The sequence below is a fragment of the Capra hircus genome, chromosome 4 (assembly GCF_001704415.2).
Source record: "Capra hircus breed San Clemente chromosome 4, ASM170441v1, whole genome shotgun sequence".
NCBI lineage: Eukaryota > Metazoa > Chordata > Mammalia > Artiodactyla > Bovidae > Capra > Capra hircus.
In genome coordinates, this window is record NC_030811.1 from 15,362,637 (window position 1) to 15,383,234 (window position 20,598).

The 20,598-nt window shown below is 41.1% G+C and overlaps 2 protein-coding genes across 2 annotated transcripts; both read right to left on the reverse strand.

Moving 5' to 3' along the window:
* On the reverse strand, positions 1,670-2,544 carry TAS2R5 (taste 2 receptor member 5). The gene is given in 2 exon segments (XM_013963483.2): positions 1,670-2,025; positions 2,028-2,544. Coding segments are annotated over 2 exon segments (873 nt in total).
* TAS2R4 (taste 2 receptor member 4) lies at positions 15,412-16,302 on the reverse strand. Its single transcript, XM_005679539.1, has one exon. It carries the CDS (start codon positions 16,300-16,302, stop codon positions 15,412-15,414), a length of 891 nt encoding a protein of 296 aa, XP_005679596.1.

Below are 20,598 nucleotides of genomic sequence, written 5' to 3' on the forward strand. Positions count from 1 at the left end.
TCAGGATGGCTGAATGACCAAGAAAATAAGGTTTGACCTCTGAAGGGAGTGGTGTTCTTTTGGGGAGCGGAAGCAAGTGCCCCTCGCTCCCATCTTGCTTCCCCCAGATCCTGGGCATCAGAACTTAATACCAATTATGGCAGCCAATTGACTTTTATCCTAAAAGGCAGGTCTAGGGCTCAAAGAAACTTCCAGAAATAGAAATTTTTTTTTGTTTTGTTTTTCAGTTAGATAACTAGAGAAATGGGAAAATCCATTGATACTTTTATTAAACTTATCTAAAATGACTAACATTAACAGATAGATGAAATTTCATACAAATTAATGATCACTTTATTAACTGTTCCTAACCTCTATTTCATATAATAGGAAAAACACAACTTACATATGTAAATTTAAAAGAAATGAATTATTTGTTATATATAAACAGAATATAACACTTCTTTTACCAAACATGAAGCTCCAGCCTTGATTTCTACAATACATGAAAATAATGTACTGTCAAGAGAGAAACACTACTGATTTTTACTCTGTATTCTCTATTTCCCATTTGTTGATGTACTGTTAAAGAAGGAAAGTTTTCATTCAGCCACTAAAAACAGTGAAATATTCACACTATAAAATAGATAACAAGAACCTACTGTATAGCACAGGGAAATCTACCCAATACTCTGTGATGGCTATATGGGAAAAGAGTCTGCAAAAAGAGTGGATATGTGAATATATGTAACTGATTCACTTTGCTATACACCTGACACTAACATAACATTGTAAATCAACTATACTCCAATAAAAAATTTTTCAAGAAGAATGAGGTAACATTTGCAGCAACATGGATGGACCTAGAGAGTGTCATACTAAGTGGAATAAGTCAGACAGAGAAAGACAAATATATGATACCACTTATAAAACGTGAAGGTCACTCAGTCATGTCCAACTCTTTGTGACCCCATGAACTATACAGTCCATGGGATTCTCCAGGGTACTGGAATGGGCAGCCTTTCCCTTCTCCAGGGGATCTTCCCAACCCAAGGATCAAATCCAGGTCTCCTGCATTGCAGGAGGATTCTTTACTAGCTGAGCCACCAGGGAAGTCCAAGAATACTAGAATGGGTAACCTATCCCTTCTCCAGTGGATCTTCATGACCCAGGAATTGGACTGGGCTCTCCTGCATTGCAGGCGGATTCTTCACCAGCTGAGGTAATAAGCAGAATCTAAAAAGAAAAAATTGATACAAACGAACTTATTTACAAAAGGGACACAGACTCACAGACTTAAGAGAACAAATGGTTACCAGGGGGAAAGAGTTTGAGGGAGGGACAGATTGGGAGTTTGGGATTGACATGTACACACTGGTAAATTTAAAACAGATAACCAGCAAGGACCTAATGTATAGCACAAGGAATTATGCTCAATATTGTGTAATAGCCTGAATGGGAAAAGAATTTGAAAGAGAATAGATACATATATATGTACAACTGAATCACTCTGTGTATACCTGAAACTAACACAACATTGTTAATCAACTATACTCCAATATAAAATAAAAAAAAATTTTAAAGAGGGAAAAATTTTTAAGTCAGTCCTCTTTGGGAGAGCTATCAAAAACTTATCTCAAAACAGTCTCCTGACCACTCCTCTCTCTCCAGCTCACAGGCCCTGGGCTCTTCAAGCACATACAGTCTTCCGCAGGATTCTCTGACATGTCTGCTTCATCCTGGGATTCCCCATGATCAGAATGACAGAATGAAGAGAAGGGCAGGCAGCTATGAGTGTCTCAGAGATGAAGAGAGTGATGAGATCTGCAGGAAAAGTCTTGGAGCTGATGGAGAAGGGGCTGGCCAGGGTATAGACCATGTAAAGTACAAGGAAACAGCCCAAGGACTTGAGGACAGTGATGCGAGCCTTGGCCTGAGCATCTCTTCTGCCAGCTGTATGGACCTTCATCTTCCTGTCGTGTCTATATAAAGAGACAATCAGCAGCCCAGAGGAAAGAGGAAACGTCATGAAAGGCATCATACTGTATTGAGCTGTAATATACATATATAGTGCCAGTTTGAAATGGGGAATAAGATGCTGTTTCCTTGGGAAGGACTGGAGAAGTCTAAGCTACCCCTGACTATAAGTAACAAATGGATCATGAAGTACACCAGAAAGCACCAGAAACTCAGGTAACAGGCCCTCTGCTTCAGCCACAAGGAGACAGGGTGTTCAACGGTCATGATCTTCCTACAATAGAAGATACTGAGAAAACTCACAAACCACAGGCTGGCCTGGCTTACCAGAACCCTGAAGACACTGAGACAGCGAAGCCAATGGCTGCTCTGGAAAAGCAGGAACAGACTTGAGTCCACCATAATCAACCATTGTAGAAGCAACCGACAGACCGCCAGGCCCAGGACAATGAGGTTATACGAGGACTCCCTGGACGTTCGAAGACATTCTCCAAAACTCCAGACCACAAGAACTCCATTTCCAGTGAGGCCAATGAGAGATTCAGCCACTGCCACCAGCATCAGCAGTCCTGGGATAGAAGTCAGCATGGCTGGAGAAGTCTCTCACTGCTGTCGCAGAAGGTGCTCTGCTTTAGCGCAGATAAGTGTAGACCGCTCCTGGCTACGCTAAAGATTCCCTGAAGGCGATACCACACTCAAGGTAAATTCTTAGATCACAAAATCTGGATTTGGTCTTACCCTTCTGCAATCTGTTCTCAAGCATGGACTGAACAGCTCTGACCAGGAACAAAGAGTTTAGAAGTTACAAATCTCTCTGTATTTGCATTCACGTGAATGAACATGGACAAACCCTGAAACAAGACATTTGAAAGATCACAGATATCAAGTCTACTTCTCAAGGATATTGGGTTAACATTAGATACTAACACATCATATAATAAGGGCTTCCCAGGTAGCACTATGGTAAAGAACCCCCCTGCCAATGCAGGAGACATAAGAGATGCGGGTCTGATCTCTGGGTTGGGAAGATGCCCTGAAGTAGGAAATGGCAACCCACTCCAGTATTCTTGCCTGGAGAATCCCATGCATAGTGGAGCCTGATGGGCTACAGTCCATGGGGTCACAATGAGTTGGACACAACTGAAGCAACTTAGCATATATGCACATCAACGAGAGAGACCAAATCAAAACATTTAGTTCTACACCATGCCAGATGTGAGCTTGTTCACATAAAAAAGAAAATCTATTTTCATAAAAAGAATTTTGAACATGTAAGCATGAAAGCTGAATAAACTCAGAACTTCAAAATATATTTTATTATTAAAGACAGAATTAGGGGAGTCCAGGGAAAGAAAACAATCAGAGAACCAGAACATATTTCACTTAAGCGGCAAATAATAGAAAAAAATATATAGGAGATAGGGTACAGAAACCATCACTATTAATCAAGATCTCTGAGGTCATATGCCCTCATGATCAATTATCCACACACACTTGACTTAGTGTATATCTCACATCAAAATCTTAAGAGAAAGGAGATGGGCTCAAAGAAGGGGAAAAAACGACTAGCATAGTTATCATGAAATACAGGGAAAGTGCTTCATTTATTGTTCAGATTCCAACTTCCTTGGGACCAGCCAAAAGCAAATGTGTTTGCGAGAGGCCGAATTCTAAACTGGCCCCCAAAGTTCCCACCCCTTGGTGTACACACCCTGAATAATCCTTGAGCAGGTGTAGAGCTATGAATAACAGGGGATGTCACTCCTGTGATTAGGTAATATGGCAAAGACAGAGGGCTTTTGCAGATGTAATTAAGGCCCTAATCAGTCAAGTTTGAGTTAATCAAAAAGGAGAGTCACCTGATTTAATCAGTTAATGTCTTAGAGGAGGAACGGAGCCGTTCTGCTGACCCTGAAGAGTCCAGCTGCCATGTTATGAGAGTGTTACATGTTGAGGAACTATGGGAGGCCCCAAGATGCTTAGATTTGACACCCCCACCTGACAGCTGGCAAGAAAATGGGACCTCATCCCACAAATGCAAAGTACTGAATCCTGCCAATAACCAAGAGCTTGGAAGAGCACCCGGAGCTCCAGAAGGCACACAGCCCAGCCAACATCTTAACTGTGGTTTTTGAGAAGCCTGCACAGAGCCCACTTGGGCTATGCTGGGAGCCTAATCTACAGAAACCATGACACAATAAAAGTATGCTGTTTTAAGCTGCTAAACTTGTCTTGCTATGCAGAGAACAGAAAACCAGTATGATATTTGATACAGGCTAGAAACAACTATGAAGGAAGTGAGAAGACAGTGGAATTGGACTGGAGAGAAGGGGAAAGGCCAGGCTGGCTTCTTAGGAGGGCAGCACGGGTGTAGTGAAAAGAGTTCTTTTCCACGTCCCAGCAGTACCTGGGGCACTCTATGAAGCTGCAAGTGAGCCACCACCCTCTCGAGGTCTCAGCTGTTCCACTAAAAATATAATGGATTGCAGGACTGGATTTCAGTTCATTTAGGTCAGATACACAGAACACTCATCGTCTGCCAGGCAGTGTAGCAGGCACAGGGACACAGCAGTGAGCAGTCCCTGCATCCAGGGTGCACGCGTTATACCTCACCCCACCCACCTGAGGACCTGGCACCTGAGAACTCCTCCTGCAGCTGTGGAGAGGCAAAGGGGAAGACCACAACTGCCACTGGTCAGAGAGCTGGGATAAGGCACGAACCTCTCCAAGAGCAAGGCTTCTGTGGTGACTTTTCAGGTAGCAGGTGCAACTGTCCTCCTCTCCCATCTGTCGCACTCAAGGTCTTGGGCAGTAGAACCTCAGGCAAAGCAGGGTAGCCACTGACATGTATCCAGAAAGCCCAGTCTCGCCTCAAAAGAAAAAAAAAATCACCAGAAACAAAAAGATGGTTTCTTGACAAATTATGAGTGGTATTAAGAAAGGCTAAGAAAAGCAAACACCCTCTTCCAACAACACAACAGAAGACTCTCCACATGGACATCACCAGATGGTCCACACCAAAATCAGACTGATTATATTCTCTGTAGCCAAAGATGGAGAAGCTCTATACAGTCAATAAGAAAAAGACCAGGAGCTGACTGTGGCTCAGATCATGAACTCCTTATTACCAAATTCAGACTCAAATTGAAGAAAGTAGGGAAAACCGCTAGACCATTCAGGTATGACCTAAATCAAAGCCCTTATGATTATACAGTGGACGTGAGAAATAGATTTAAAGTCACCACAGAAGCCTTGCTCTTGGAGAGGTTCGTGCCTTATCCCAGCTCTCTGACCAGTGGCAGTTGTGGTCTTCCCCTTTGCCTCTCCACAGCTGCAGGAGGAGTTCTCAGGTGCCAGGTCCTCAGGTGGGTGGGGTGAGGTATAACGCGTGCACCCTGGATGCAGGGACTGCTCACTGCTGTGTCCCTGTGCCTGCTACACTGCCTGGCAGACGATGAGTGTTCTGTGTATCTGACCTAAATGAACTAGACCTGATAGATAGAGTGCCTGATGAACTATGGAATGAGGTTCGTGACTCTGTACAGGAGACAGGGATCAAGACCATCCCCATGGAAAAGAAATGCAAAAAAGCAAAATGGCTGTCTGGGGAGGCCTTACAAATAGCTGTGAAAAGAAGAGAAGCAAAAAGCAAAGGAGAAAAGGAAAGATATAAGCATCTGAATGCAGAGTTCCAAAGAATAGCAAGAAGAGATAAGAAAGCCTTCTTCAGCGATCAATGCAAGAAATAGAGAAAAACAACAGAATGGGAAAGACTAGAGAGATCTTCAAGAAAATTAGAGCTACCAAGGGAACATTTTATGCAAAGATGGGCTCGATAAAGGACAGAAATGGTATGGACCTAACAGAAGCAGAAGATATTAAGAAGAGGTGGCAAGAATACACAGAAGAACTGTACAAAAAAGATCTTCACAACCCAGATAATCACGATGGTGTGATCACTCATCTAGAGCCAGACATCCTGGAATGTGAAGTCAAGTGGGCCTTTGAAAGCATCACTACAAACAAAGCTAGTGGAGGTGATGGAATTCCAGTTGAGCTCTTTCAAATCCTGAAAGATGATGCTGTGAAAGTGCTGCACTCAATATGCCAGCAAATGTGGAAAACTCAGCAGTGGCCACAGGACTGGAAGAGGTCAGTTTTCATTCCATTCCCAAAGAAAGGCAATGCCAAAGAATGCTCAAACTACCGCACAATTGCACTCATCTCACACTCTAGTAAAGTAATGCTCAAAATTCTCCAAGCCAGGCTTCAGCAATACGTGAACCGTGAACTTCCTGATGTTCAAGCCAGTTCTAGAAAAGGCAGAGGAACCAGAGATCAAATTGCCAACATCCGCTGGATCATCAAAAAAGCAAGAGAGTTCCAGAAAAACATCTATTTCTGCTTCATTGACCATGCCAAAGCCTTTGACTCTGTGGATCACAATAAACTGTGGAAAATTCTGAAAGAGATGGGAATACCAGACCACTTGACCCACCTCTTGAGAAATTTGTATGCAGGTTAGGAAGCAACAGTTAGAACTGGACATGGAACAAAAGACTGGTTCCAAATAGGAAAAGGAGTACGTCAAGGCTGTATATTGTCACCCTGTTTATTTAACTTCTGTGCAGAGTACATCATGAGAAATGCTGGACTGCAAGAAACACAAGCTGGAATCAAGATTGCCAGGAGAAATATCAATAACCTCAGATATACAGATGACACCATCCTTATGGCAGAAAGTGAAGAGGAACTAAAAAGCCTTTTGATGAAAGTGAAAGGGGAGAGTGAAAAAGTTGGCTTAAAGCTCAACATTTAGAAAACAAAGATCATGGCATTCGGTCCCATCACGTCATGGGAAATAGATGGGGAAACAGTGGAAACAGTGTCAGACTTTATTTGTGGGGGCTCCAAAATCACTGCAGATGGTGACTGCAGCCATGAAATTAAAAGACGCTTACTCCTCGGAAGAAAAGTTATGACCAACCTAGATAGCATATTCAAAAGCAGAGACATTACTTTGCCAACTAAGGTCTGTCTAGTCAAGGCTATGGTTTTTCCAGTGGTCATTATGGATGTGAGAGTTGGACAGTGAAGAAGGCTGAGAGCCGAAGAATTGATGCTTTTGAACTGTGGTGTTGGAGAAGACTCTTGAGGGTCCCTTGGACTGCAAGGAGATCCAAACAGTCCATTCTGAAGGAGATCAGCCCTGGGATTTCTTTGGAAGGAATGATGCTAAAGCTGAAACTGCAATACTTTGGCCACCTCATGCAAAGAGTTGACTCATTGGAAAAGACTCTGATGCTGGGAGGGATTAGGGGCAGGAGAAAGGGACGACCGAGGATGAGATGGCTGGATGGCATCACTGACTCGATGGACGTGAGTCTGAGTGAACTCTGGGAGTTGGTGATAAACAGGGAGGCCTGGCGTGCTGCGATTCATGGGGTCGCAAAGAGTCCGACATGACTGAGCGACTGAACTGAACTGAAACCACATAGAGAACTGAGATAATTAGTTAACTCTAATAAGAAAAATGTTTGTCTAAAAAACATCTAGCAACTAACACAAGGTTCAAGTCTTTCTAACACTCATTATTTCAAAACTACAGCTATTTTTTTACTTCCTTTCATCAGGGGATATATAGTCTACATTGGCAAAGAGAATTGGATTACCTATAATAATTTAGAAAAATGTGATCCTTTCCATGCAAAACATGAAAACTCAGTTTTGACACCTGGAGTTTAACAAAACAAGCACTTAGCATTGCTTAGAGAGCAACAGCTCTGATTTCTATTCTCCTTTTCACACTACTTTCTCATTTTATTTCAAACTTAAAGAAGAAATAAGAAAAAGAGAACAGAAATTTCATTAACTCTACAGTAAGTTAATTATAATAAGTTAATTTTACAGTAAGTGAATTTTACTATTGGCAGTTTTCTAGAGTAAGGGCTGACTCGATCTCCCTCCCATGTCATGGACACCCTCCATAGAATTCTTCAACAGGTCTGATTCCTCCTAACCATTATAATCTAAATGTCCTTAGTCGCTCAGTCATGTCCAACTCTTTGTGACCCCATGGACTGTAGCCTGCCAGGCTCCTCTGTCCATGGGGATTCTGCAGGCAAGAATACTGGAGTGGGCTGCCATACCCTCTTCTAGGGGATCTTCCCAACTCAGGGATCTAACCACATTGCAGCCAAGTTCTTCACCGTCTGAGCCACCAGTGGAAGCTCATGAATACTAGTGTGGGTAGCCTATCCCTTCTCCAGGGACCTTCCCGACCCAAGAATCAAACCAAGGTCTCCTGCATTGCAGGTGGATTCTTTATCAGCTGAGCTACAAGGGAAGCCCAATACATAAAGGCAGCCATGAGTATCTCAGAGATGAGCCAGTGGTGGGTTCAGCAGAGGAAGAGCTGGAGATGATGGCAGAGAGGCTAGCCAAGGCATGAAAGCCACATGAAGAAGGAAGAAGCAACTAAGAGACTTTGGTTTCAAAGGCTCAAGTCTGACACTTTCATCCAAAAAATGCCTTCTGCCTATAAACTACCAGACTCAGTACAGCTCCAGCTCCTACATCTGACATATCTTGGGGACTCAACCATTCTGTACTCCTGCACACAGCCTTTTTCAATGCTTCCCAGAACTGTGCCCGCATTGCCATCAGAAGGCATCTAGAAGGCAACTCACCAATAGCAGGTGTTCACCTGAGCAAATTAATTCTTCTCTTAATACACTGTATGAGTCTAAACATTCAGAAACTGAGCAAATTAAGCATGTTATTAATAAGCATATGCCACCAAAACTATCAATATACATATATTTATTGTCTTTCCAGCTTCTTTCCATCACTTTATGAAGAGGTGGAGTTCTTGCTCTCTTGGGTTGATACCATGTCTTGGGTACTGGAATTCAGGTGTTTGCAGGGAGAAGGAAGTGCCAAACTATATCATCCTCCATGGCTTGTGTGCAGCAAGGATCAGTGTAAAAATATAAGCAGCAGCAGCAACACTGGGGCAGAAAAAGGAAATGGTAGTGAGGGGACCTGGCAGATAGGGGAGCTGCTGCTGCTAAGTCACTTCAGTTGTAGCCAACTCTGTACAACCCCACAGATGGCAGCCCACCAGGCTCCCCCATCCCTGGGATTCTCCAGGCAAGAGTACTGGAATGGGTTGCCATTTCCTTCTCCAATGCATGAAAGTGAAAAGTCAAAGTGAAGTCACTCAGTCATGTCCAACTCTTAGCGACCCCATCGACTGCAGCCTACCAGGCTCTTCTGTCCATGGGATTCTCCAGGCAAGAGTACTGGGCTGGGTTGCCATTGCCTTCTCCAAGATAGGAGAGCAGAAGCTGTTTTATCTGGTTCCATAAGTATGAAAATTTCGGAGGAGAAATAAGATAGACAAGATTTGGGAGACCCTCTAGAAAGCATGGCTTAATGCTGCTTCCCTTGAGACTGAACCGGACGTAGAGACTTACCTCTAAACTAGAATGTCTGGAAAAGGAAGCAGAGTAAGCAGGCAGTGGAGAAACCTGCAGACACTACCTTAACCAAGCAATCCAGGTTAACAGGACCAGTGAATAGTCATCACGGCATCATGCACCCCTGATGTGACGTGATGTGATGAGAAGGGTGCTTCACCTCTGTTGTACTCTTCCCCAAAGGCATTCAAACCCAGTCTAACTGTGAGGAAACCATCAGACTAACTCAGGTGAAGAGACATTTTACAAAATGCCCAAACAGTAACCCTCTAAGCTGTCAAGCTCATGAAAAACAAGCAAAGACTGAGAAACATCAGAGACCAGAGGAGACCAAAACTATCTGCAAGGTGATATCCTGGATTGGATCTTGGAACAGAGAAAGAACATGTATGAGAAAACCAGTAAAATTTGGATGAAGTCTGTAGTTTAGTTAACAGTGTATGAATGCTGGTTTCCTGGTTTCAACAAATGTATCAGGTTATGTAAGGAATTAACATCAGAAAAGCTGAGAGAAGAGAATATAAGAACCCTACATACTCTCTTTGCAACTTTTCTGCAAAATAAAATTAAAACTTTATTTTTGAAAAGGTACATAAAACCCAGTTACAGAATGCTGTCTGCATGACAATCACATTTTTAACATTTTGGCACTTGTGCTTTTCCAGAGGAAATTTGGGAGATGGAGGTTTTCCCCTCGCAAGATCGTACTAAGAAAAGAGTTGAGCGACAGAGATGGCAGACAGGATGTTATGGCTATCTGCTCATCCAAAGTAAAGCGTCCACAGTCCCGTGCTAGCGCTAACCCTCAATGGGACACAAATCCCTTGACCAGCTCCTTGTAAGGGGAATTTAAAGAGGGGTGCTTGGGGCCACTCACAGAAAGGCACCATGCTTCAAAATCCGACAGGTTGGGGTGTGCCTCCCCGCTCAACCAGTCAGAAGGCATGTTCTTAGACAAGTCAATTAAGATCTCAGAGCTCCTGGTTCCTCCTTATAAAGAAAGTTTTGATAATAATGCTTACCTCACAGGGATATTGTGATGACAAAAGGACATATGAATTTGCCTAGCCTGGTTCCTACAAATTAACGTCAGTATTTTTCCTTCCTTCCTTGGTGATTTCTCTCCATACTCACTCCTGTCAACAAAGTAGGGGAACATCTGAAGTCTGCTGGTATTCACAGTACGCAAATATAAGACCTGGGATGGTGCTTCTAAAAAGGTGATCAGCTCCACACAATTTCAGAATTTCTGGACAGTAAGAGTGATGATAGGAGACAGGCCTTTAAAAACAGGCAGAGAAGTCAAACATATAGAGGAACAAGTGGGAATTAGAGAGATTTTTCTGAGTAATATCAATATGTTCGATTATTTCTTGAGAGCCCTGAATTCAGGTCATTATATAGTCATTGTCCCAACTATGAAAGTAGCAAAACTGAGACAAATAATTTTCTGTATTTAAAATAAGTCAGCACAACATTATAAAACAATTATACTCTAATTAAAAAAAATATATATATATATATAAATATATAAATATATATATATATATAAAATAGGATTTCCCTGGTGGCTCAGATGGTAAAGCGTCTGTCTACACTCCCTGGGCCAGGAAGATCCCCTGGAGAAGGAAATGGCAACCCACTCCAGAACTATTGCCTGGAAAACCCCATGGATGGAGGAGCCTGGTAGACTACAGTCCATGGGATCGCAAAGAGTCAGACACGACTGAGCAACTTCACTTTATATATAAAATAGGTCAGAAAAGCATGAAACAAATCATGTACCTGTGTTTAGACACCTCATTTGCGAGTTGTGCACACATGGAGCCATCACCCAGGGCCTCAGGCCCCTTCCTCCTGACATCGAGTTACATTCCTGCCTTTTCCCAGACCCTACCCAGCCCTCAGCCATCATCCAGAGAACAAGCCAGCTGCTCTGATGTGAAGTTACTACTGGCATGCCCCAAGAAGACTGACCTTACACCCACCCCAGACACTTGGGGAGGTTGGCGTGCAGTCTGTGCCCCTCCCCCTGCTGCGGTCCTTACCCTCTGATCCCTCTCCTCCTCCCACCCCTCCCTAACCTCCATTAACTTGTATCACCTACCTGTTGTCAGTTTCCATGCCAGGCAAATTCTCACACATCCATGGAGTTTCTCTTTTCCCTTTTTCACTTAAGGAATCAGACTGGCCAAGGGTCAGTTATCTAAATCCTTAGGGAGTTTTATCAAATTACCACTTCCACCTTCTACTCACTCAGGAAGAACAGGAAGCAAGCATACAGAATTCGAAAGAAGTCCCAGCTTCTCCAGCACTCTCTAAGAAGCAGTGGGCAGATGAGAGGATACATCTCCAGCCTGAGCTTATAAAAAAGAACATTATTGGGAAATCTACTCTAAATGCTTTCAGTAAGCTTCAGTTTCGCTGAAAAACCCTGGCATCTGAGGCTATCTTAAAAGTTACATTCAATTTATGCTTTCAAACACTACTGTCTTCTTCCTCTTAATCCCTTCTTTCTTTTTTTAGTGTTGTTTTGTTTTGTTTTTTAACTGAAACAACTGAAAAAAGCTGGTAACAACAATCAGGGAAACCCAAAGTCACATATGTTTAAGTGAAATCTCAGCAATATAGAGAAACCTTCAAAATACTTGAAAAGGCCAAGAATCTCATTTAGTTCTTCCATGAATTGTATCTCCCTTCCTACCCTCTTTCTATTGGCCTATTCCTTCCCAAGTAGTGGCATTCAAAAGAAACTGTAAAATGGTTTCTTCTTTAATGTTCCTACTTGTTGGTTTAAAAAACATATCTCACATAAATTCCACGGCCTAAAAATCCAGTATCTACAGGATCCCATAATACTTATTTTGGAAGGAAACTAAGCACCCACAAGATTTCATATCTCCCCTACCTCTCTCAGATAAATAGACAGATACAGATAAATAGATAAATATAAATTCTAAGCAGCCTTAGGGTGAGATTTTCAGGTTGGATACATCCTGCTTCAGACATCATTTTGAATATTTTTTTCTTGTCCTAGAAAATAAAGCTTTATAATTGGACATTTTTCTACTCTGCCACTATGTCTTCCCACTCATCTTGTGATACAGGGGAAAAATAATTGGATTTTAGAATCAGAAGAGGAATTGGAGCCTTGGGTCTACCCTCTCCTAGTTTCACTGTTATGATGGGCATAATGATACCTATATTACCAAAGAAATTGTGCGGAACCAATAAAATAGCATGTGAAAATGTAGCCCAGAGAATATTTGGACTTGTAGCAGTTAAAAGTTAAGTAACAAATCCCCTTGTTACAGCTACCACAGTGGACATTTCATGATGTTCTGGGGCCTGCCATTCATTTCAGAAAGTGACTCTTCTAAAGAAAGAGTTTGAAGAAAGAGTCTCAAGTTGAAGGAAGGTTCTAGACTTTCTTCAAATAGCAAAACCTAATTTAAAAAATTCCTAATACAAAACCAATACACCCAGTCCAAATAGGAAATAAATGAATACAATATAAGACAATCAATAAATGAATTAGCAGAACTTTGTCAATACTAGAAAAAGAATCCAGATAAACCCGAAGAATAGTTACTCACGCAGCCTTTCTTAGTGAGGAAAATTAGAATTTTGACATCAGAAGACCCCATAGCTCCTCTAGACAGACAGACAGATAATTTCTTACTGTTTATATTTTAAAGTATGTAGTTTGTTCTGATTACCAAAGAAACATATGTTCACCATAGAAAACTTGGAAACTTGGTGGGGGGGGGGTGGAATTACTCAAAACTTTCTGAAAGTGAAAGTGTTGGTCACTCAGTCGTGTCCAGCTCTTTGCGACCCCATGGACTGTAGCCACCAGGCTCCTCTGTCCATGGGATTCTCCAGGCAAGAATACTGGAGTGGGCTGCCATTCCCTTCTCCGGGGGATCTTCATGACCCAGGGATCAAACCTGGGTCTCCTGCATTGCAGGCAGATTCTTTACCATCTAAGCCACCAGGAAAGCAAAGCTCAAAACTTTCTACCTAAAAATAATTGTTTTCAATTTTTTTGCATATGCATTACTTTATTTTTATTTCACTTAGTGTAAGTATTTTATCAGATCATATAAAAATGTTCCTTGACTATAAAATGGTAAATAGCTACACACTACTTCATCATAAAGATATATGCTATTGTACATACTTACGGTATAGCATAAGTTATTTGAGTAAAGCAATAGAAACATCAAACTACAGAGTCAAAAAGAATGGAGATGTTTATTTTTCATAAGCGGTCCTGGAGTTAGGTAAGGCAGTTCCACAGTGTTAGGAACCAAACAGCCAAGTCTAGGATGAAAATCTGCTCCACTATCGCCAGGCCGCCACCTCATCTGTGATGCAAGACAGCCAATCCTTGTATCAGCGTTCCAGCCCACAGGAAAGAAGGGAAAAGAGGAAGGCAAGGCACCTCTTAACACCCGTTCTGGGGGCACCACCTAGAAATCATATACACAGCTTCTGCTCATACTGTATTGGCAGAACTCAATCATATGGCAATACCTAATGACAAGAGAAAGCTACCAGAATTCTGAGCAGCTAAAAATTCCATAACTATCAATTTATGGGGGAAAAGAAAAGATGTTGGGGTCCATCAGGGTTTCTGCTATTCCTTTAGAGTTCTGATGTCATAGTGTAGCTTAATCACTCTCAGCAATCCTTTTATCTCCTAATCTTCAGATTCTAATCCAACAGATACCTCCAGGTTTCGGAGTATAAAATATTGGTTTGGGTAACCTTACTTAATACTCTAGTCAAGATTCTGGTGGCTGGGATGAGAGATATCAGGTAGACTGTAAAATTTGGCGATTTCTTGGGATAATTTTTAATAAGGAAAATGTTATTTTAATAAGATTCTTTTGAGATGTGTAAATATTACATATCCTGTAAACACACAAAAAACTATATAAATTATTTCCCAAATCCCGTTTCAAAACATCAGTATTTCAACTTCAGATTTCTGTTCCCCTGTAGCCACAGTCCTGCTGTTCCAAACAAACAAATAAACAGAAAGTGCAACATTCTGGAGAATTATGCAGTGCCCATACAATTCAGTGCATAAATTCACACAGAGACGACGGAAGTTCACCAAAGGTCAGGTGTTTCCACCACTAGTCCAGTGTCTCCTCTCAGCTTTCTACTGAATTCCGTATCATATGATAGGGTCAAATCTTTTGTAAAGTGGCACTCAGAATGTGTTGATTTCACTCTGTGGCATATGCTTTTGAACTTGGCTTCCCAGATTTGAAGATCCTTAAAGCTATCCTGGATTGGGCTTCTTTAATGCTGGTCACTTCCCTCCACCCATTAATTCTGGCCCTTCCCTTTTTTCCAGAACAAAAGTAGAAATTCAGTCCTGAGTTTCCTGGCAGTTACTGTCAGGAAGTTGAGGACCCTTTTTCTCTACATCTAACATAATGTTCACGTATCTCCTTTGATGTTTCTCTTTCCTCTCTTTTCTCTCTGAAACTTTCCCTTCCTCTTTTTCTCGCTGCACCCTCTTGTTACGCCTAAGCCAGTTGAGTGGCTCCCGATGACCATTTACCCATTGCTGATCCCTTACCCAGGGTTCCTCAGCTAAACTTCAAAAATTTAACTAATGAAGTGACCTCTAATATATTGCTTAATTTGGGGGAACTACCCATTACACTTCAGTAGCCAGTGGAACAGTGTGGTGATTTCCATGATCCAGGGATGTGATGCCCATGCAAAACACGATAAGCAATGCCTCCAACAAGTTCCTTACAGAAAGTGCCTGATTTTAGAATATTACTAAACAATATATTGTAGAATGAACTGAAATACGGGCACTTAAAGGTTTATGGAGTCAGATCAGTAATTACAAAAATGAATTTCTCAGATCACTGGGAAAACTACCAACAAAGAAAATCTTGCTCCCCCTGAAGTGACTTTAGCACCATTTATTATTGAAATCCCACTATTTACTGAAACAAAGAATATTCTTTGCTTTTGTTTTCAGTTTAGGATGTGTGAGAATAATAAGAAGAGAATGTCCTGGAGGGTAAATGGTGGACATAATAACATAAATAGACTTGGTTCTCAAATCCATCCCTATAGAAGAAGGGAGATAATGGAGCAAGGTAGCAACTGAATATGGAATGTAGAGTATGAGGAAACAGATCATCAGCTTCATTGCACCCACATGAGCTTCAGTCTGGGGATTCCAAAGAACAGTGGCACTTCTCTGCATCTTCCGTATATGTCTCTTCAAGGAATTGATTAACAAAGAAGCAGAGGTCACATTAATGATGAACTGGAGAAATGAGCTCAAAACCAAAGGAGTCACCAAAGACAGGAGTCCCTCATTGATGTCAAATACTGTGCCATTTCTCACAGTCACAAATTCAAGACGGGGTGCCAACTGTCTGAGCATAACATACAGGAGAGTGGTGAAGACAGAAAGGAGCATACAGACCAGCAGCAGCCGGGGCATCCTGGTGGAGAGATTTCGTTTCAGCAGGAGAAACACGGAGTGTTGGTAGTTAGCAATCTTCACACAATACAAGACGTTGAGCAAGGTTACAAACCAAAGACTACTAGAGTCCAAAAACATCCAACATGACAGGAAGAAAGAGGATAAGGAGACTGACCTTTCCACATTTGGAGAGATGATGACAACAACATTCAGTAACAGTATAAAAAATCTGGTGATGCCCAAACTGAACAGGAGTCTGTCAGAAGAAGAGATCCTGTGGCTTTTGATGCAAGTCTTGTAACTGACCACTACAATGAAGAGATTCACAATGAGTCCTACAAAAGTTAAAATTTCAGAGACAACGATAGAAGAAAAAAAGACTATCCGAAGCATCTTTACTCATTGAGGACTCAGGAGATGTGGTGCCGATGCTGGGAGCAGGGAAAATATTGTAATGTACAAGCAGGCACCAGTACCAAGCCAGAAAAGATATTTCCTATTTTAATTTCCCCACTGTGGTAAATGAACCATTAGTGGTCTAAGAGCCAGCTGCTTTTACTGAGATGCAAATCTTCCAAGGATTGCATTACTATTTCTTCATTCATATCCTGTTTTCCTTAGAAATGCCTAATTAAAACCACCAAAGTGAACCTGGGAGTCCACTTCTCCGGGAGAAGGAAAGCTAGAGGGAAAAATTACAGCAGACTCCAAGGTTATCAAAATCAAATGACTGAATTCTGGTCTAGCATGTCTGGACTTCTCTTCATAGCAACCTCAGAATATGATGGGAATTCCCATGCCTCGCTCCTACACACACACACACACACACACACACACACACACACACACACAACCACAGGTGGCCACATCAAACAGGCAACACAGAGTGAGCAAGCAAGGCAACAATTAAAGGAAAGGTTGTATCAGAGAACATATTTCCACTTAACTATCTACAAAATTGATTATTACATTGAAGTAATTACATTGAAATATTATACCTACCACATTTAAACAGAATAAACAATAAAGAGTAAGATACAAGAATTACATCTTAATTATATCACCAGCTCCGGGAGTTGGTGATGGACAGGGAAGCGTGGCATGCTGCAGTCCATGGGATCACAAAGAATAGGACATGACTGAGCGACTGAACTGAGCTGATAAGAATTAACGTTCAATATTTGAAAACCAAGGTTTGTAGTTATAAATTAAAAACATACAATGGATTCACAAACACAAAAACAAGAGAACTCAAGCATGAGACAAAGAAAATCTTCAAACCACAAAAGGAAAAACAAAAAAGAAAAAGAAAGGAACAAAAAGAAATACAAAATCAACTGGAAAACAAGGTTTAAAGCAGCAATAAATACATATCTATCAATTGTTTTGTTCACTCAGTCGTTTCAGACTCTGCAACCCTGTGGACTGCAGTACACGAAGCTTCCCTGTCCTTTAATATCTCTTGGAGTTTGCTCAAACTCATGTCCATTGAGTCAGTGATGCCATCCAACCATCTCATCCTCTGTCGCTCCCTTCTTCTCCTCCCCTTAATCTTCCATAGCATCAGGATCTCTTCCAATGAGTTGGCTCTGCACCTCAGGTGGCCAAAGACTGGAGCTTCAGCATCAGTTCTTCCAATGAATATTCAGTGTTGATTTCCTTTAGGATGGACTGGTTTAATCTCCTCGCTGTCCAAGGAACACTCAAGAGTCTTCTCCAGCACCACAGTTCAAAAGCATCAATTATTTGACATTCAACTTTCTTTATGGTCCAACTCTCACATCCATACATGACTATTGGAAAAACCATAGCTTTGACTATATGACCTTTGTCAGCAAAGTGATGTCTCTGCTTTCGAATACACTGTCTAGGTTTGTCACAGCTCTTCTTCCAAGGAGCAAGCATCTTTTTATTTCATGGCTGTAGTAACCGTCCCCAGTGGATTTGGAGCCCAAGAAAAAAAAAGTCTGTGACAGTTTTCATTTCTTCCCCATTTATTTGTCATGAAGTGATGGGTCCAGATGCCATCATCTTTGTTTTTTGAATGTTGACTTTTAAGACAGCTTTTTCACTCTCCTCTTTCACCTTCATCAAAAGGCTCTTTAGTTCCTCTTCACTTTTTGCCATTAAGGTGGTATTATCAGCACATCTGAGGCTGTTGATATTTCTCCCAGCAACCATGATTCCCACTTGAGCTTCACCCAGCCCAGCATTTCACATGATGTATTTTGCAATAAGTCAAATAAGCAGGGTGACAATATATAACCTTGACATTCTGCTTTCCCAATTTTGAACCAGTTTGTTATTCCATGTCCAGTTCTGATGTTTCTTGACCTACATACAGGTTTCTCAGGAGGCAGGTAAGGTGGTCTGGTACTCCCATCTCTTTAAGAATTTTCCATAGTTTGTCATGATTCACACAGTCAAAGGTTTTAGCATAGTCAGTGAAGCAGAAATAGATGTTTTTCTGAATTCCCTTGTTTTCTCTATGATCCAATGAATGCTTGCAACTTGATCTCTGGTTCCTCTGCCTTTATTAAATCCAGCTTGTAAATCTGGATTTCTCAGTTCACATACTGCTGAAGCCTAGCTTAAAGGATTTTGACCATAACCTAGCTAGCATGTGAAATGAGTGCATTTGCATGGTAGTTGGAACATTCTTTGGCATTGCCCTTCTTTGGGATTGGAATGAAAACTGATCTTTTCCACTTCTGTGGCCAATGCTGCATTTCCAAATTTTCTGGCATATTAAGTACAGCACTTTAACAGCATCTTCTTTTAGTATTGTAAATAGCTCATCTGGAATTCCATCACCTCCACTAGCATTATTCATAATAATGCCTCCTAAGGCCCACTTGATTTCCACTCCAGGATGTCTGGCTCCAAGTGAGTGACCACACCACTGTGGTTATCCGGGTCATTAAGATCTTTTTTGCATAGTTCTTCTGTGTATTCTTGGTACGTCTTCTCAATCTCTTCTGCTTCTGTTAGGTCCTTGCCATTTCTGACCTTTACCATGCCCACCCTTGCATGAAATGCTCCCTTGATATCTCCAATTCTCTTGAAGAGATCTCTAGTCTTTCCCATTCTGTTGCTTTCCTCTATTTTTTACATTTCACCTGAGAAGGCTTTCTTATCTCTCTTTGCTATTCTTTGGGACTCTGCATTTGGTTGGGTATGTCCTTCTCTTTTTCCCTTGCCTTTTGCTTCTCTTCTTTTCTCAGCTATTTGTAAAGCTTCCTCAGACAATCACTTTGCCTTCTTACATTTCTTTTTCTTTGGGATAGTTTTAGTCACCATGTCCTGTACAGTGTTATGAACCTCCATCCATAGTTCTTCAGGCACTCTGTCTGCCTGACCTGATCTCTTGAATCTATTCATCACCTCTACTGTTTAATCATAAGGTATTTAATTTAGGTCATACCTGAATGGCCTAGTGGTTTTCCCTAGTTTGTTCAATTTAAGCCTGAATTTTGTAATAAAGAGCTCAAGATCTGAGCCACACTCAGCTCCAGGTCTTGTTTTCTGCTTACTCTATAGAGCTTTTCCATCTTTGGCTGCAAAGAATATAACCAATCTGATTTCAGTATTGACCACCTGGCGATGTCCATATGTAGAGTCATCTCTTGTGTTGTTGGAAGAAGGTATTGCTATGACCAATGTGTTCTCCTGATTTGTTAGCTTTTGCAAGGATCATACACCATGATCAAGCTGGATTCATTCCTGGTCACAAGGATGGTTAAACATATGGCAATCGATCAATGTGATACACCACATCAACAAAAGAAAACAAAAACTACATGACCACCTCAATAGATACAGAAAAGGCATTTGATAAAATTTAACATCTATTTATGATACAAAAACTCTTACCAAAGTGGATATCCAGGGAACTTATCTTAACATAATAAAAGCTATTTATGACAAATACCTAACCAACATAACACTCAAAAGTGAAAAGCTAAAAACCTTCCCACTAAATCCAGAACAAGAAAAGGATGTCCCCTCTCACCACTTCTATTCAACATATTATTGGAAGTCCTAGCCACAGCAATCCAACAAGAAAAAGAAATAAACGGTATCCAAATTGGAAGGGAAGAGGTAAAATCATCTTTATATGTAGATGACATGATACTATATATAGAAAACCCTAAGGACTCCACACAGAAACTACTAGAACTGATAAACAAATTCAGAAAGGTAGCAGTATAGAAGATTAGTATACAGAAATCAATTGCATTTCTTTATACCAACAATGAAATATCAGAAAAGTGAAAAAAAAATCCCTTTTAAAATCACATCTAAAAAACTACTTAATAAAACTAACAAATGAGATGAAAAACTTATATACTGTGAACTATAAAACACCAATAAAGGAAACTGAAGGTGATATAAACACATGGAAAGTTATCCAACACTCTTGGATTAAAAGAATATATGGCCATACTACCCAAAGCAATCTACAGATTTAATGCAGTCCCTACCAAATTACCCATGCTATTTTTTCATAGAACTAAAACAAGTATTAAGATTTATATGGAACCACAGAAGACCCAGAGCTGCCAAAGCAACCCTAAGGGAAAAGATCAGGGAGGGATAAATTAGGAGTTTGGGATTATCAGATGCACACTACTATGTATAAAATAAATAACAAGGAGCTACTGTATAGCAGAGGGAACTATAGTCAAG

Bases quoted from the DNA above. Each gene is read 5' to 3' on its own strand.
- TAS2R4 (XM_005679539.1), bottom strand. From the start codon at position 16,302: ATGCTTCGGATAGTCTTTTTTTCTTCTATCGTTGTCTCTGAAATTTTA.